Genomic DNA, 19,354 nt, shown 5'->3' on the forward strand with positions numbered 1-19,354 from the left:
AGAAAAAACTTTCAATGTTATCTAACTTTCATTTCCAGCGTTAATATCCAAACATATAAAGCTCTGTTTATATCATTTTACAATGCTACTCGCAAATATTTAAACATCTTTCTGCAAGCATTGAAATTCTAAATCTGTATAATTTTAACTCATAACTATTTTTGTTTTCAAGCCAAAAACAAAAATATTCCTTTCACCCACTTTTTTTTATTTTCTTTCTAATTATTCTCATCCATTTTCTCGACGATCCGTGATGAATTTTGCGAATCTAAAAATATAAATGTTTTTTACCCGATTTTCTCTTTCAAATGAGATCCATGAAGAATAACTTTCGAGTTATATTTGTGTCGTAAATTTTTTTATCACTTTAAATCTCTGTGACTTTCAGTTTTTTTTTTTTTAATTTTAGTTCAAAATAATTTAAACCTATGTTTACAAGCATATAAATCTCATTAATAACACTTTAAATCGCTAGAATATAACATATAAACCTCATGTACAAAGCCTTCAAAATTTTAATGGCTGTAGAGTGAGTTTGAAGAAGATTTAAAAACTTGAAAATTTAAAGTGCTGATGAGTTTTACTTTAAAAAAAATAAATGACTTTAAAATTACTCAAAAGTATTTTTTCATGGACAAAGCATATAAACGTTCATATTTTTAGATTTGTAAAATTCATCACAGATCGTCGGAAAAATAAATTATAATAATCAGAGAAAAAAAAGTGGGTGAAAAAAAATATTTCTTTTTTTGACTTGAAGACAAAAGTAGTTGAGAGTTAAAACTATGTAGAAATGCTTTCAGACAAATGTTTATATGCTTGCGAATAACATTTTAAAATGTTATAAACATAGCTATAAATGTTTGGATATTAGCGCTAGAAATTAAAGTTAGACAATATTGAAAAAAAAAATTTGTTAAACTACATCGGGGACAAGCTCGGGTATGATGGTTCGGAATACTAGAACATTTCTCACAAAAGGCAACACCTTTCGTACATCTTACATACATTAATGTCTTATCCAACTAGAATAAGCCCTAGCATTTTCTCCATTACAAATAAAAATTTAGTTATTTATTTAGTAATTAAAGTTAAAATTTAAATTGAAGATTTAATGAATGACATGTAGCTGCAACAAGTTGACAGTATGCAAGTCGTCTATCTTAGTTATTTATTTAGTTATTTGAAATCCAAGTCGTCTATCTTAGATATTGTTCATTCTTATTTGTATGCGATTGTGTCGTCCTTTTTAATCCAAATAAATTTTTGGATTATACACCACGACAAGTTAACGTGTGTCATAGAAGATCATAATAATATTGGTGAACAAGATAGAAGATTACTAAAGATTTGTTGTAATATTTAGGAAAAAAAAAATGTTATTATGGAAATAGGTTTCTGATAGGAAATATTCATTTAAAGCAGCTAAGATTAGCCATGAGATTTATATATATAATGGAGTGCTCTCCATAAAATGTGATATACAAAAACACTTTGTAATTTTATTCTGAATTAATAAAACAATGGGAGGGAAGGGAGCTTAGTGAGAGTGATTGTGTTCGTATTTTCTATTATACAATTCTAATATTTTTGTGATAAATCATTGTCCCGAGGCTATAGTCCGACCATCATAAGGAGGCTAATCATTACACTGGTTATCTTTAGGATGGAATATGATACCCCATATTTGTGCTACAATATGTAGGGAGTTGACAGACACATTCTCATCAAAGTTTCTCAGTCGGTGAACCATCATGACAAGAGAGCACGGTATACTACTAAATTGAGGATTCTTATATGCACAGTAAACCGTATGGTCATCGATCTTTAATGATGACCTTGTAACCAATTTTTTTACGGGTATATATATTGTTTAGTGTTTGTGTCAAGATTGAACCGGATTTGGATATTTAGACAGTACTCTCGTTGTATTCAGTCCGACTGTAAATCTAATTTTTGACATACACGAAAGCAACCACAACTAGTATATATGTAGGCACTGTATACACTCAGCTCTAGTATAATTATTTTTTCTAAACGGACACTCAGCCCAAGTATAATTATACTCGATTTTATTGGCAATAAAGAATATATAAACATAAATAATTAAAATCATCATCTGTTCAGATATTACGAATACTGCAGGGTACACGTGCAAAAATGAACAATAAAAGAATCGAGTCCGTACAACTTTCAGCGGGGCAGGAAACAATGTATTTAATTCAGAGCCATAGACGATCATGTTTGCATTAAATGGGAGATGTTCACGTTTGGCAGTATGTACCTTTCGTTTTCTCTATACAGTCAGAACATCGTACTTTTTTTTTTCTTTTTCCCCAATTTGTACAGTATCTGGGATACTGTTTGATAATGAAATGTGAGATTGAGTCACGTGAACACTGGTCTCCATGTTTTTCCTATTTTGTTTTGTCGGTTCATAAAAAAAAAAAAAAAGTGATCAAATAAACTACAGGGCAGGTCGATGGCGTTTGATCCTTATCCAGAATGGATTGTACCTCCTGAGAGGCTATTAGTCATGGTATGTATTCATTTTTCCACTATTGTGGACAGTGATCAAACAAATAATGGTACCCCATATTTGTGCTACCAACGAGTTTCATGGATCAAGAAAAATTTTATCAGGTCTTGTACACTCTATAATTTTGTAATTCGACCTTTTGTTTTAACCCCATGAAAACCCTCTCCTAGAGTAGAATTTAGCCTTTATAACATGTACCCATAATTTATTGTTGGATATATCCAGCCGGATTCACACCTGTTGTCCCTTGGTTCAGGCAGTACAATTTCTTGTATAACTGTGATATGAAATTACGTGGTCATAAAAAAAAGATTGCAAGCGCACAATTCTATTGTTCTAGGTGATTTTTGGGTACCAGATTTATCCATATTCAATTATCTATTCACTTTCATGATAACTACATATTCTCGGCAGGTGGTTTACGTTTACTTGTGTGTCCATCTGACTCCAACTTGCACTGTAGCGAGCACTCTATCTAATATTTCAAATATTGCCGAATAGGTGTGTTTTGTAACACATATATCAAATAAGAGGAGGGTTCAAATGCACCCAAATTTTTGTGCACCCAAATGCACCATATCTTTCAAATCCTTTTTCTCCGTTTTCAAAGTCCAAATAATCAATCCGAACCATTAGATGCGATCTGTATATAAAGATGTGCTTGGAGACCAAATTTTACATTTTTTGGAATTTTTTTACTATTTATTAAACCACTTTGAAAATCGCTGATCCAATGGTCCAGAAAATGTAAAATCAGCGATTTTCAAAGTTGATTAATAATTAGTAAAAAAATTCCAAAAAATGTAAAATTTGGTCTCCAAGCACATCTTAATATATAGATCGCATCTAATGGTTCGGATTGACTATTTGAACTTTGAAAACGGAGAAAAATAATTTGAAAGATAGAGTGCATTTGGGTGCACAAAAATTTGGGTGCATTTGAACCCTCCTCATCAAATAATTACTTATTGTGCCGAAGATAAGATCAATAATTTTACAAGTTTGATCCTGCATTTATATGAATGGTTTGTTAACGTGGGATCAATGTGTCTTGGTTTTCTCTTTAATAATTGACATTTGGCCGGACCACTTCTTGGATTTTATGAATATATGGGCCATATCTTAGTTTTAATGATCATCAAAATAAACATTTGAGTACCAACTTTATTCTATTTGATTATCGAGATCGATGAATTCAAGTTGAAAAGAGGTTCCAATTAAAGTATTTAATTTCCTAAATTAACCTAACTTATTCTATTATCATGATCGCTATATATTCTCTGCAGGTGGTATACTTGTGTGTGTACATTTGAGTCCATCTAGCACTGTGCCTAGCACTCTATCTAGTCTTTCAAATATTGCCGAATAGATGTGTTCTATAACATAAATATCAAATAATTATTTATTAATTGTACCCAAAGTAGTATCATAACGTAATTTGATGTGATCAATAATTTTAGAAACTAGATCTAACATATATACCAATGCCAAGTCTTTGCAAGGTTTGTTCACATGAGATCGATGTCTCTTGGTTTTCTTTCGAATAATTGACATTTAGGACCACATCTTGAATCTTGTGAATATGAGCCATATCTTGGTTTCTGATTATCAAAGCACTATATTTTGTCGGTTTTTAATTAACTAATATTTACATTTAGAATTGGATTGATGTCTCTTTGTTTTCTTTCAAATAATTGACATTGAGGATGAACTGGTGAATGTTCTATTGGTACAGAAGAAGGTTTTACTTTATATAGAAGAATTTATTTATGTAATTGGCCATAATAACCTAAAACATGCATACAGATCGATGTTGGAACCTTATTGTTACACATAAATAATTCAATTCTATATGCCACTATTGATCTATCTATGCCAAAATGGCCATCATGCAAAATTCATCAATTCTTAGGGAGCAGACGCAATACCTGACTCCATTAGCGTAAATTATGCAAAGCTTCTCTCAAAAGCGGTTGATGAACTTGTAAGATAGCGGCAAAAAAAACTTCGTGCCGATGTAGAGGATAAAGCGTCGGCAGCCTCCTTAGTGGTAGGATAAAGCCTTCCAAAGTTACAAGACTGCCCTTGTGAGATTGTATTCACAATTCCTTAATGATCTCACATCTCTATTCTTTAATGAGAAGAAGTAGAGAAGGCCACAGAATTAACTAGATGACTGCTAGAAAATTTGGTTTGGGGACCAATCTATTTATAGAGATGTAGAGTCGGCATATTTCCAAGCCCTAATCCTAACCCTAACCCTAACCCTAAACCAATTTTCTGCCACATGCCCACTTAAAAAAAACGTGCAACTTCATCAAAATCCTGCAGCAGCTGAAAATTTGGTTTCCTTAATTGCAAATTTCAGAATCAGTCCATCAATGATTTTATTTTTGCCTAATTTATTCTACACATTTGTGGAGCACATCCTAATGAATGTATTGATTGTCTATTTCCTTATTTGATCACTTTAATTGACAATCATATATGACAGTAAACAATGCATAATTAGATTACATATATGCTCAATGTTGGCATTAAGTCCAACGAGGTTAGCAATAAATCCAACAATCGAAACCAACATACAGTATTTTTTTCAACCAACAGACAAACAATATAAATTAAATAACATACAACATCATCATAAACATAAGGAAGAGATTAATGTACTATCTAATTACTTAAATATTCATTTGTTGTCTGTGTTCAAGATAAAAAAAAAATCATACAATAGGGAGATGCCTATGTTCAAAACCAAGCAACATAAATAGTTCACAACACTAGAATCTACCAAAATTAATTAATGATAATCATAATGAGGGGTCTTCGGTTGATCTGGACCGTAATCCGTGTAAACTACCACCTCTATTGATTTAGTAAATTAAGAGGGCTATTCGCCTGGTACTAAAAAGACAAACAAGTCGTTCGTATAATTGAGCATGATATATGAACCACAACAGTTAATTCCTTTGTTTTTTATTCCCATTGGAATGTGTGTGCCAATGTTCAGGTGCATGGTACACCTTCTAACTTATAATAGCGCACACTTCCTCTCTCTTGGCCCCGTTTTGCTCTTGAATGTTGCAACCATGAAAATCTACTCTTCTACATTAGATCATATGTTTACAAGCTCAGCTATGATACCAAGTTGCGATCCGCACGACCAGCCTGGGGGCATTGAACTTATCGAACAGTTAACAAAAAATGCCCACCTAATCCAAGAGATGGTTTTGGATGAGATACTAAAAAGAAATTCAGAAACTGAATATTTGCACGATTTTATGAAAGGAGAGAGAGAGAAAGATTTGTTCAGGGACCAAGTGCCAATAGTAGACTATGACAAGGTGAAGCCTTACATAGTGAGAATAGCAAATGGAGAAAATTCTAATATTATCTCTGCAAAGCCAATTGTAGAGCTTCTTACAAGGTATTTTTTTTAATTAATTGAGCTGAAAAAAAAAAAGATAATATAATATTAAAGAGTTTACACAATATTTTGTTCCTTATATTAGCATTATTTATTTTCATTTTTGTATGATTTATTTATTTGGAGAACACTTATTTTGATGTGGAGAATTAGATATATGTACCACACACAAACGTCGCTTTTGTTGTTCTTAACAAATTAGATCAGTTTTGTTATAACAATATATTATTGTTATATCTTTTTGCAGCTCTGGTACATCTGGAGGGCAATCTAAGCTGATGCCATCAACCATAGAAGAGTTGGATAGAAAAACATTTATGTACAATATTTTGATTCCTGTAATCAATAAGTGAGTTGCAAATTTTTCATATACTCCTGTGGGAGCGTGAGTGGGGGGGAGGGGGGTCTACGGAGAGAGATGGAGAGAGAGAGAGAGACAGAGAGAGAGGATGGCAAGGCTCATAGCACTCTAAAATGTCCTTGGAGACCAAATTTTACATTATTTTTGCAAAAGTCCTGAAATGGTAGTATTTTGTTTTCAAAATATGTGAAATTTCTCTCCAAGTACTTTTAATACATGAAGAAACATGCTAAGTAGTTCATATCAACTATGTGAACTTCGAAATCGCAAAAATGAAAGCTAAAACAAGCTAATAGTACTAAAGCCTTGATCATGCACAATTTATTTTTTGTATACTCACATATTATGTGGTTCCTCTAATATTCGGCAAACCATACCATATATAAGAAATTCTCTACTAAATTTTTGTATACTAATGCCTCTGAGCTTTGGCAATTTTGTAATATAAGAAATTCTCTACTAAATTGTAAACCATACCATATATAATCATTCATCCATAAATCCTTAACAATAAATAAACAAGGGGTTGCGAATCTGGTGATTTTTTTTTTCAAAACGGTGGCTGTTGGGTTTATTCTTTTTTGAAATATGACAAGAAAAAAAAATCGGCAACTCATGAGCTATATAATTTGTGTTTTGCAGATATGTCAAAGGACTAGAAGAAGGAAAAGGCATGTATCTTCTCTTTATTAAGCCAGAGATCACCACCCCATCTGGCCTTACTTGTAGACCTGTCCTCACAAGTTACTATAAAAGCCGGCATTTTCGCGAGCGCCCCTTCAACCTCTACAACAAGTATACAAGCCCTGATCCAGCCATTCTCTGCTCTGACAACTGTCAGAGTATGTACACTCAGCTTCTCACTGGTCTGATACAACGGGATGAAGTACTTCGTGTTGGTGCCATTTTTGCATCGGCTTTCCTTCGTGCCATAAAGTTCTTAGAAGATCACTGGCAAGAGCTATGCTACGATATTAGAACCGGTGTCATTAGCTCTCGTGTTACAGACACAAGCTGTATTGAATCGGTAATTTCAAATGATTTGTAGCAGCCTTTAAACTAGATGAAGATCTAATAAAATAATTTTGTTAAATAATCATCAGATAGCCTATTTAAATTTAATTCTTTGCACTCAATCATGTATCAGGTAGTAGGGAAAATATTGACGGGACCAAATGCAGAGCTGGCTGATGCAATAGAGTCGGAGTGCAAAAAACATCCCTGGGAAGGAATAATCAAGAGGCTATGGCCTAAGACCAAGTTCATCGAAGTGATCGTGACGGGGTCAATGATGCAATATGTCCCGCTCCTAGAGTTCTACGGAGGTGGTTTACCTCTTGTTTCGACCATGTATGCATCATCAGAGTGTTTTTTTGGGATCAATTTGAGGCCATTGGACAAGCCGTGTGATGTAGCATACACACTATTACCTAATATGTGTTACTATGAGTTTATAAGGCTAAAGGATGAAGAAGATGATGCCGGTGGCAGAGACAGCAACACCATAGTCGGTGCTCCGGCGGAGGAGGTTGTCCCATTGGTGGATGTGGAATTGGGATGCTACTACGAGCTAGTAGTGACTACTTTCACAGGTTAGTTCAACATCATTTGGTTTGCGGTTGCCATATATCCTCTCTATTTTCGCGTCCCAAAGTTGAGCTATTAATTATTTTCTTTAAGTTTTTTTTAACTAAATAGAAAGTAAAGCATTGAACTTTTATATTTAATAAAGTATTTGAACAGTGATTCCCAAAATTGATTCACTGTCGATTGTGAATTTTGATATAAATAAATTAGAAAGGCATCAAAAATATATAAGATTACATGTTATTGACATATTTTTGATGTCACAATACAAATCTAAACATACATCTAAACTATTACGATTTGATATATTGAAAGCTTATCCAATATACAGTCCGAATCAGCGATGTCAGCATCTTTATCACCTCAATCCCAAGATAGCTTAATTAATGATGTGTACCATAAAAAGAGCAAGGTGAGAAGCTTGATCGGAACCCAAAAACTACGAGGTTTTTGTAACCATAGAAATTATTAAAATAAAATGTGCACAAGTAGAAATAGCACCTTGATTCCAACTAGGACTGGGCAAAAGATCTCGAACTCGTAACTCGCTCATTTGCAGCTCGTTTTAATTCACTTATTTACAACTCGAGTTGGTCAACTCATTTAATAAATAAGCTGAGTTCAAGTTCTCCCCAACTCGCTCATTTATAACTCGAGTTACATAAAGTTACATAGTATTGGTCACAATAAATTCCAAAATAATCAAACCTGAATCTCTAGACTGTTATTTGTGCTTTGAGATTCGTGCAAAATATGTTTGAACTTGTGTTGTAATACTATCACTGGTTAGACGAGTTATAAACGAGTTGTGAGTCAACTCGAGTTGATAATGAGCTGAGTTCGAGTTGGCTCTACAACTCGTTATTATCATCTCAACTCGAGTTGGCTCGCTCGTTTATTAAACGAGCCGAGTTCGAATTAGGGGTAACTCGCTCAAACTCGGCTCATTTACAGCCCTAATTCCAACACATTTTAGAAAGGCCGGGAGCAATGATCCTGATCCTACCCCAATTTGTTTGAGTCTAAAGATTTGGTTGTTGATTTCTACATCTCCACTTATTTTAGAAGCAAATTTAACGGAACGGCACAATTGGTCCCAGTCGTATTAAATATGTTGCCATCAAAGTACTCTTTTTATTTTCGTACATTTTATTTTTGTAATTTTTATGGATAAATAATTCTAGAAACTAGTAAACAAGGATAAATAATTCTCAATGTACTTTTTTTATTGATTTGATATATTGAAAGCTTATCTAATATGGCATGGACTGACTAATTAAAGGACACGTCCTTTTTCAATATACAGTGAAAATCAGCGATGTCAGCATCTTTATCACCTCAATCCCAGGATAGCTTAATTAATGGTGTGTACCATAAAAAGGGCAACGAGACAAGCTTGGTCAGAACCCAAAAACCACGAGGTTTTTGTATCCATAGAAATTATTAAAATAAAATGTGCACAAGTAGAAGTAGCACCTTGATTCCAGCACATTTTAGAATGGCCGGGAGCAATGATCCATAACATACCCCAACTTGTTTCACGCTAAAGACTTGTTAAAAGCAAAATTAATGGAACGGCACAATTGGTCCCGGTCGTTTCAAATATTTTGCAATCAAAGTACTATTTATTTTTTCGTATATCTTATTTTAGTAATTTTTATGGATAAATAATTCTAAAAACTAGTAAACAAGGAGAAAAGAGAAAAATAAAATACCGATATCCTCTTAATGTGTTTTTCGTTATACCAATATCCTTTTAAAGCTGGTTCTCCTCTATTGCATGCATATTTCTATCTTCACAAAAGAATATATATCTACCAGATAAGTACTCTATCGTATCAAGCTTTTACTATCCACTTTTAGAATAATGAGGTACATATATACTATTACCTTTTGCATAGGTTGCTGGAAAATATCGAGCTAGTGTTTGGCGTTCTTTGAATTGAGTAGTCACGCCTGCACCGTTATCTTTGCTGGAAAATATCATACATGCGTGCACCGTTAACTTTGCATGAATATTTCAATGAGAAAACATACAAAAGAAGAAGTACAATGCAGAAAATAAGGTCGAAGTTTATGATAGTTTATTTAGCAATATATTGAACATAATGATTCAAGTTGATATTGGAAACTAAAATATAATGCAATATATAAAATATAAAAATTACGGAAAAATTTATACATCTGCATGTTTTGTCGTTCAAAATTACAACATTATGATTTTTTAATTAGTCGATTCTTACTTACATTGTAAAAATTATTAATTATGATTACATATTTCGTCGTTCAAAATTCTTCATGTTTCGGAAATTAATTTGAAAAATTAAAAGCTGAGCATAACAACCGCATCAAGTATTTGGATTTTTTATGAATGAGATTTTTTGTGGTTGTTTACCGTGTAGCATAGTGAAATGAATCACTAAGGAACCGCTTTCACCGTGAAGCGCAGTGAAACAAAACGCTAAAAAACTGCTCTAAATATGTGATTCCTTAATGAAATCATCAAATGACAATATATTTTGTGTTGTTTGTTCTATGGAAAAAATATTAAATAAATTCACCATTTTTTACAATTCTTAAAAAATATTTATTATTTTCTAAAAATTAAAGTTTTGGACCAAAAGACTCCCAACTTCAGTTAGGTTTTGTCGAGGCCATGAGCGGACTCCTCATACCAGTGTCTATATCCTTTATATCCGGCAGTATCTGTTGTAGGCATTTCATATCACAAGATAATACAAGGGAAATTAACAAAAAATAAAAATATTACCTTGCCATAGCTTCAAAACAAAATATAGCTAGATCCATAATTTTAGAACCTAATGTACTTTAGGCTTTCAAATACCTCAATTAAAATGATATATATCCTCATGACAACACCTCTAGTTTTTTTTTTTTTTTTACCCTGAGAGGTATACAATAACCTAATGTAATTAGAACAACAACCCACTTCTAAATAGTTAAAACAACAGAAATATCACAAAATGTGATCAACAAACTCGTAAAAAACAAGAATTAAATTTAAGGCCACCCGCTTTTTTAATTAATTAAATTATCTCAATGTAATATCTTCGTTCTTCAATCTGTAGAGGAACAAAATCTATCTCAGGCGGCAGCCAAAATTGCACAGCTTCTTTAATCTCCTGAGTCCAACCACGAACCTGTCCAGGTCAATCTCAACAAAGGAATGATCACTAACAATATATTTTTATCAGATTTCAAGATTAGTTGATTCCAAAACATAACTCATTTCTTTCTCTTCACATTATAGAGCAAACGGAAAAGCAATAATTAGTGAAAAAGATGTTTTGTTTACATTTTGAAAGGACTCCACAAATGACCGTATATATATCAGCCCAAACTTTTCGATTAGCATAAAATATAGTTGACAATGATCCAACAAAAACCAACTTGTTGGCTATATGGATATGAGATGAATAAGTGGCAATGTTTTTATCTTTCCCATAGATTTGACATTTGATATCTCTATGGCAACCCTGCCAAGCAACAAATCTAGGCAAAACCAAACTGCTTGACCATCTCCTATTTGGTACGCAATGCCTACTTCTCCTAATCCCCTCAAATTTGTAAGTTCCTTCCAATATGAAGATAATGCATGCAGTGGAGTATGAGGATAATATTGTATTAGAATCAATTTATTTTTAATTTCTATAACCATTGGACAAAAATGGTTTAAATCATCTGAACCAAATTTAATACCCCAAAAAACCATGTTGCTCTTTCATATGCACTTCCTTCCCGTCAATAGTGCGCATTTTCTTTTTTTCTCCTTAAAACTCCTTGCCATAAAAATCTACATCGATCCTATCTATTTGCATATCCACCGTACAAGGCATCTCATAGAGAGAAAGTATGTACGTATAAAAGAAAAAAAAAAAAAGGGGGACATATTTAGTAAAGTGATTCTGGCTCCTGTAGAATACCATGCCCCTTCAAATTTGTAGTTACGTCCTACTTTATCCATTATGCCTAAACCCTAAACCATAAATACCCTATACCTCCCGATTGAGAACATCGCCTCTATATATATTTAATGTTTCATTAAAGTTATTAAACCATATAAAGTCTCAAAACCAATGAGAGCTCATTAAATGGCTTGAATATTACTTGGGGATAGTGGCGTTCAAACAGTTCGGATTGTTATGTTTTCAATTAAATTAAAAAGTTTATTTTAAATAGATTGGTTTCTCCGTTTAACTGGATTGGTTCGGAAAAATTAAAATTATTTTGATTTAAAATTAATCATTCTCCTTAGATAGTTCGAAACCGACTAAACCAGACCTTCAAAATTATAGTGGCACAAGTATAGTTTATATTTTGTTTGGTTCAATCATTGATTCCTTCCATTTTGGTCTGAATATTTTATAACATCTACATGTTTTGTATGGAATTGAATAATATTTGTAATGTTGTCATGATATTTATTTCTATGAAATTAATACTGAATTAATGTTATCATTTTGTTTTATTTTTATAAATTTAATCTCTTTATTTGGTTCAATCAAACAAACTGAAAATAAATACAGTTTAAATGTTTTGGTTCTTTTTAGGTATGATGTTGGTTCGGTTGTATTTTTAAAGACCAAAAAAAGTTTTGTTCGCCCATTTTATTTTGGTTTCAACTGAACCGTACATGACGATGTTGATAAAAACATGATTGTATCATCGTAATGAAAATAGACATGTCCTTTGTTATTCTCTGGACTCAATCACATCAACATCTACTCCTCGGTAGACTATTTTAAATTTATAGGGAGGCATGTCTCCTTGTCCAATGCCTATTTTACATCTAAAATAACTAGATAATTTACCATCCTAATTGATGCTATTTTCAGAACCAGGTAACAATTACATAATCCATTTAATCAAAGTGATATGAAATCCTCCACTAAATAAAAACTCATGTGAACAGCGGGCTTAGTGCAGTGGCACAACTCATCCTCTTTAGATAAGATGCATGTTCAATTCTCAAAAAGATAATAGCATCTAAAATATTTTGAGTTTTACCGGAGCCCTTTAATGAAAACAAGAGAGTAGTAACTCATGGTATTTACTGCCAATTTATCCTATCATAAGTTTTCTCAAATTCAATTTTGAAAAAAAAAAAATACTGTACTATTTATGCAGTTTTACATGAAGCAAAATTTCATGATCTTCAAATACATTGTCGAGATCTACAATGTTTATAAATGCAGCTTGCATATGATAATTCAAGATCTTAGAAATTGTTCAATATATAACTACAATTGATTTCCACTTACAATTGACTGGAGGTTCATATCTAAGCCACCACTAGATACCAGCTTAATCATTAATTTCTAAATTTGATACACCTAAACTCAAGATAGTCATTTATTCAGTTCATCACGTTCCCATTCGTAGAGCAAGCCTTTCACTATAGAGTAAGAGATAAATCATGTACTTAGAACGTCAAATCTCTCTTTAATTGGACACTTCTTGTGAAAATAACTAATTGACATCTCGGTGCAAAAAAATTTACTCTAGAGTAAGAGAAAATAAAATTATAATTATGAACATTTAAGCCGGCATCCAATGTTTATATGGTGCTACCAGGTCGATTGGCAGTATAAATTAAGATTGGGCATACGTAAAATGCATAGTGTGTGGCATTTGAACTTCGAACTTGAGTCTTCACGATATCAAAATAGAATTCTAGCCACTACATACTCATATTGAGCTATCTATGAAGGAGACTGGACCATATGAACTCTTTTTTAAAAAAAATCAATTAAGTTACAATATTCATGATTAAAAGATTTTAGAATCATAAGGGTGGCTAAGCATTCCTCGCTTCGCACTAGATTAACCTTTTGTGCTACATGAAAAGCATAGTATGGTGTTGTTAAGCGACTAATTTATGAGTTGATTCCTTAATTTGGTTAAAATATTGTGAGGTATATGTAATACAAGAGTGTTAATTCTAAGAAGTGTATAATCTAGTACATAATCAGCCAATGGCAAGTGACCACACAATGACATCTGTGACATCTTGACCCCCGAACTTTACTAAAAAAAATAGTAGAGGAGAGTACAAAGAGTTAATTTATTTATTTTTTGAAAAACAAATATACCTTCAACGACATATTGACATTGCTTGTTAATTATAAATTAAGGAGTGTCAAACATCTACAGCAAAGAGTCATGTTTTGGCCATGTTCAAATTAATGCTATTTTCAGAACTAGGTAATAATTGCATAATCCATTTAACCAAAGTGATATGAAATCCTCTACTAAGTAATAACTCATGTGAACCGTGGACTTAGTGCAGTGGCAAAATTCTCGAGAAGATAATAGCATCTAATTAAAAGATCTGGAGTTGTACCGGAACCCATCTATGAAGGAGACTGAGCCATATGAACACTTTAAAAAAAAAAAAAAAAGTTACAATATTTATGATTAAAAGTTTTTAAATCACAAGGGTGGCTAAGAATTCCTCGTTTGGCACTAGATTCACCCTTTTGTCCTACCCAAAAAGCATAGTATGGTTTTGTTAAGCGACTAATTTATGAGTTCATTCCTTAACTTGGTTAACATATTGTGTGATATATGTAATACAAGAGTGCTAATTCTTAAAAGTAAATAATTTAGTACTATAAAATAGAGGAGAGTAATGAATTAGCCAATGGTCTAGTGCCAATGGCAATGACCTCTGTAAGAAAGGTCGCAGGATCAAAACCAAGATGACCCGAAATTAAAATAATTGGGTATCCTGACCCCCTAACTTTACTAAAAAAAATGAAGTAGAGGAGAGTCCAGAGAGTTAATTTATTTATTTTTTGAAAAAACAAATATACTTTCCATGACATATTGACATTGCTTGTTAACTATAAATTAAGGCGTGTCAACCATCTACTGACAAGAGTCATGTTTTGGAAATATTCAGGTCTTTACCGGTACCGAGTTGGTGACATCCTAAAGGTGACAGGATTCTACAATGCTGCACCACAATTCAAATTCGTCCGTCGTCGCGATGTCGTGCTGAGCATCGACACGGATAAGACCACTGAAGCTGACCTCCTCAAATCCATCTCTGCTACCAAACCTCTCCTCTCGCAACTCTCTCTCTTTCTTTCTGACTTCACCTCTTTTGCTGACACTTCCACCCTCCCTGGACACTACGTACTCTTTTGGGAATTGATCCCTTCCACCTGCACTGGTACCTCCAAAGAACTAGAGATCCTTCTCGATACTAAAGTGCTGGAGGAATGTTGTGCTGTAGTCGAGAGCGGCTTGGACTCGATATATCGGCGTGGCAGGAGTCGAGACAGATCGATTGGGCCGCTAGAAATACGGGTGGTTGGTAATGGAGCATTTGATGCTTTGATGGACTTTTGTTTGTCAAGAGGCTCGTCTGTCAACCAGTACAAAACCCCACGTTGCATCAACTCGGGTGATGCCGTCTCTGTGTTAGATGAGAAGGTCATCGGGAAGTTTTTCAGTCAGAAAGCGCCGCATTGGGATTCGTACTAGTAGAGGAGAAGGTTGTTTAAGAAGCCGAAAATGATGCCTCCTTGAAATTGCATATTGTTATATATTTAATTTGTTGGAAATCGATGGAAATATAATATTATTGCTTGTACAGTTTACATCGACCATCTTTCGTCACATTGACAAATTGTTGGATTTGATATAAATTAATTGTTACTCCATATTTTATGTATGTAATAGTAAGATAATGTTTCCATTGGAAACGAAGTGTCGTGATGTAATTTGATGCTATAAATTAAGGTTGATTTGCAAATGAAATTGCGTCATCCACCTTCTTTGATTCTATTTATCCATGTTGTTCTTATGTATAGGTTGATTAGTCCATATTGGTGCCTCATGAAATACATATCGAGTACAAATAACAAAATAAAACACCTTGAAAGTTCAATAGGGTTAAAATCCACCAGGCTTCAATACTGGAGTTCATCTCTGCAATTATTTCTAGTAACATAACAAAAATTTCTAAACCGTCAATTGAATTAAAGTAATGTAACAATTTTTTTTTTATGTTTGACAATTTTCAAACAACTCTTAGCATTGTAGCTTTGTAGTTGGACTGTACGTAGTATTTTTTTTCCTTTTTGAAAAAAAAATAGTTTCTTAGAAAGCGTGTAATAGACCCGGTCCATACACTCAACAGGAATAAATTTAGTAAAAGTAATCAGTCCGAAAGAATGTGTAATGGAAAGCAGTCCTTTTTCAACCATTAAAGAATGTGTAACTCCCGATTTCAGATCATTAAAGAATGTTTAACTCCCGATTTTTCTTTGGTGTTCTCTATTTTTAAGTTGCTATCCTTATTAAGGTTGGGGTTTGAAGGAATTGCCCTCTTCTCCTCTACTTGTTTCCCCCACAATCCAATCTCTGTTCGATGTCTCCAATGGGAAAAACGTGGATGCTGGAAAGAATGACCAGAAAGAGGAATAGAATTACCACTATCGTTATCTCCAAGAAGAATGTTCGACTAACAATATAAAAATGTTAGAAAGAAACATATACTCCCAATTAATAACACGTGGCTAGCTGCCCAAGAATATAATGGACTAAAGGAAGGGAAATGAAATTGAATCGAAGTGGTTCAGCCCAAAAAGAAAAATAAACAAAGAATATGGGCCGAAATATATATTTATTTTGTACTTAAATGCCTTTTTTCTCTATAGAAAACAAATGTCAGCTCAACTTTTATATTATTGGATGTTACAAAAATCAAAGTATAAATCAGATAACATGTCTTCACTTAAGATTGGTCCTTGGGCTCTGCCAGCAAGCTTCAACATAACAAATGCCCTGTTCAAAATATGAGACATCAATATCACCAAACTCTATATCTTTTTCTTTAGTTTGGGCCTTGGGCCTTGGGCTTTTGGAAAATCTAATTCTAAATCATATAACATGTATTAACATGTATTGTTACACAATATGTTTACTTATATAAGGGTTTAAAGAAATAACCATTACAACATATACAAACATTTTGCGTGACAATTTTCTGACGTATATAAGTACAAAAATAAGTAGAAAAAACACCTAATTTTAAAAATTCTGCACTGATACAAAAATAAAATCCGGTGTCAAACTACACTTCATATAGTGAGGTTTAAATCGACTATTTGAACTTTGAAAAGTCGACGATTACTTTGCAAATTACCATGGTCTCACTCACAACAACAACAACAATAACAATAATAATAATAATGTTAAGGAAAAATGAAAAGGTGATGACAAAGGACCAGAGCTGGGAGTGATGCTTATAAGTCCCACACATATGAATTCTGCATGGTGTACCATTTCATCATGGGTCATGTGGCATGCCTCAGGCAGTCACGTGTGTGATAGCCTCAATCAGGACTTTGTCTAATTGTCTACTGCTTAGTTGGGGTCATTTTTTCATAGGCACCCTCTTCATTTTTTTTTTTTTTTTTTGGGAATCATCTTTGTTCTTCCGTATAAAACTCAATTCTTATTCCACCATGAGCAATATGTACAGTGTCAGGTGGAGAGTTAGATTTTCAAACTATGAGAGTTGTGTAAATAGTAGTCATATAAATTTTTCATGCTACAAATAAAGATGAATTTTATAGTATTTGTAATATTTTATTCTAAACTAAATATTATTTTAAAAAAATAAAAATAAATAGATATCAATTGACTCCCTCCTCCATTCAATACTAATGAATTGACTCCTATACAGTGCGCTTACAACAATATAATTAAGTTGAAGGTTCTCATGACAGCTCATTATCCTATAACATATATATTTGACAAATTAATGATTGTTTACATATGATCAGATAATGATGAGGTCTAACTCATCAATTTTTTTTACTGTTTGATTTTATACTAAGTAAACTTAAATTTTTATAAATTGTAAAACATTGGTTGTTAAACAGATCGGCAAGACGGCTTCAGTTCGTCATTTAAAGTCAATTTTAACGCACAAATTATCTTGACGAGGTTGATCTCAAAATACAATCATGCCTTTTGTTTAGTGAACTCTGGTTGTTTAATTATCATATGTACATATATATTATAGATTTGTTTTTCTTATATTTATACTGTCTGTATATCAAATTAATTTGTTATAATTTGAAAATTATTTATGTCGCTAACACTAAATTGTTATATATAATTTCAAAGTAGGGTTCAAATGATTTATGCCTTTGATGTCTCTCATTCGTATCTCAAATCTTTAATCTCTGTTTTCAAAATCTAACAATGAATCTGAATTGTTCAATATGATCTTCAATGTGCCTGGAGACCAAATTTTAATTTTTTTCGGAAATTTTACTATTATTTTAGATAGGTATAAAATCAATGTTTTTGGATGGTCATAAATTTTTTAAATTACAGTTATTACAGTTATAAAATTTGGTCTCCAAAACACATTTTAATATGGAGATTATGTTGAATAGTTCAAATCGACTGTTTAGATTTAAAAAACAAACAATAAGAATACAAAACATCAAAGACACAAACATTTAAACCCTGCTCATAAAATATGATCAAATTTCTTATTACTTGCACCAAATTCAATGTATAATCTATAGAAATAATGGCAAACACATTACTAAGTGAAAATCAAATTGTTAATCTTAAAAAGTGAGAATTTCCACACATAAATTGCGGGCCTTTTCTTTACTGTAAAAATAAATTTACAAAGAATTATATTAAAACTAAAAAATATATTTTAAACTAAAATTGAAATTATTGGTCAATCTTTGAGAAGCCTGGCTATTTTTTTAATTAAAATAAATTAATTTTGTCAATAATATTTGTCTATTATTTTGTCAGTAAAATAAATATAATTTTGTCAATAAAAGAGAAGGGCCCGCACACTATACAGGAATCAATCTTTCGCCCACACACACTGTATGATGGTACAAAATTTCTTTGGCGCGTCAGAAGATATTTCCGTTGCCCATGTGACATGTTTTTCGGAATGATATGCAAAATTATACAATATATTTATTTATATGAAATGTTTTTACTTAATTAAAATTATATTGAGAATTACATATCTTGAAAAATAACAGTTATATGTTTAACAAAAAAAAGAAAAAGAAATTCTTGACGACTCCTATCCATTTTATTCTCCCATTCACTCTACCCCATAATTAGTTTTTCTACTTCTCTCTTTGCATCATTTTATATCAACACAACAAAAGAAAAAACAACAGACTTAGCAATTTTAGATCCATGATCCCGAATTTTTTATTTATATCCAAAAATATATATAAATTTAAAAAACTAACCAAACCTCTTGTTTATTTCTAAAACTACCCAAACCGGAAAAAAAAATTTCCGGTTTCAATACCAATTTTTGGAAAAAAAAAAAAGTTCCGGAAATTGGATCCTAAATCCAGAATAATTTTTTTTTTCCTAAATCAGGAATAATTTTTTCCGGATTTAG

General features: G+C 32.4%; 1 protein-coding gene across 1 annotated transcript; it reads left to right on the top strand.

Annotated features, from left to right (window-relative positions):
- Positions 1–5,610: 5,610 nt before the first annotated feature.
- Positions 5,611–15,426, top strand: LOC144553732 (indole-3-acetic acid-amido synthetase GH3.17-like). Its single transcript, XM_078301936.1, has 5 exons — positions 5,611–5,966; positions 6,214–6,315; positions 6,970–7,354; positions 7,475–7,919; positions 14,840–15,426. The coding sequence occupies exons 1-5, from the start codon at positions 5,629–5,631 to the stop codon at positions 15,424–15,426; spliced, it is 1,857 nt and encodes a 618-aa protein (XP_078158062.1). The 5' UTR covers positions 5,611–5,628.
- The last annotated feature ends 3,928 nt before the right edge of the window (positions 15,427–19,354 follow it).

This window comes from Carex rostrata, chromosome 5, assembly GCF_964058835.1.
Source record: "Carex rostrata chromosome 5, lpCarRost1.2, whole genome shotgun sequence".
In the NCBI taxonomy this organism is placed as follows: domain Eukaryota; kingdom Viridiplantae; phylum Streptophyta; class Magnoliopsida; order Poales; family Cyperaceae; genus Carex; species Carex rostrata.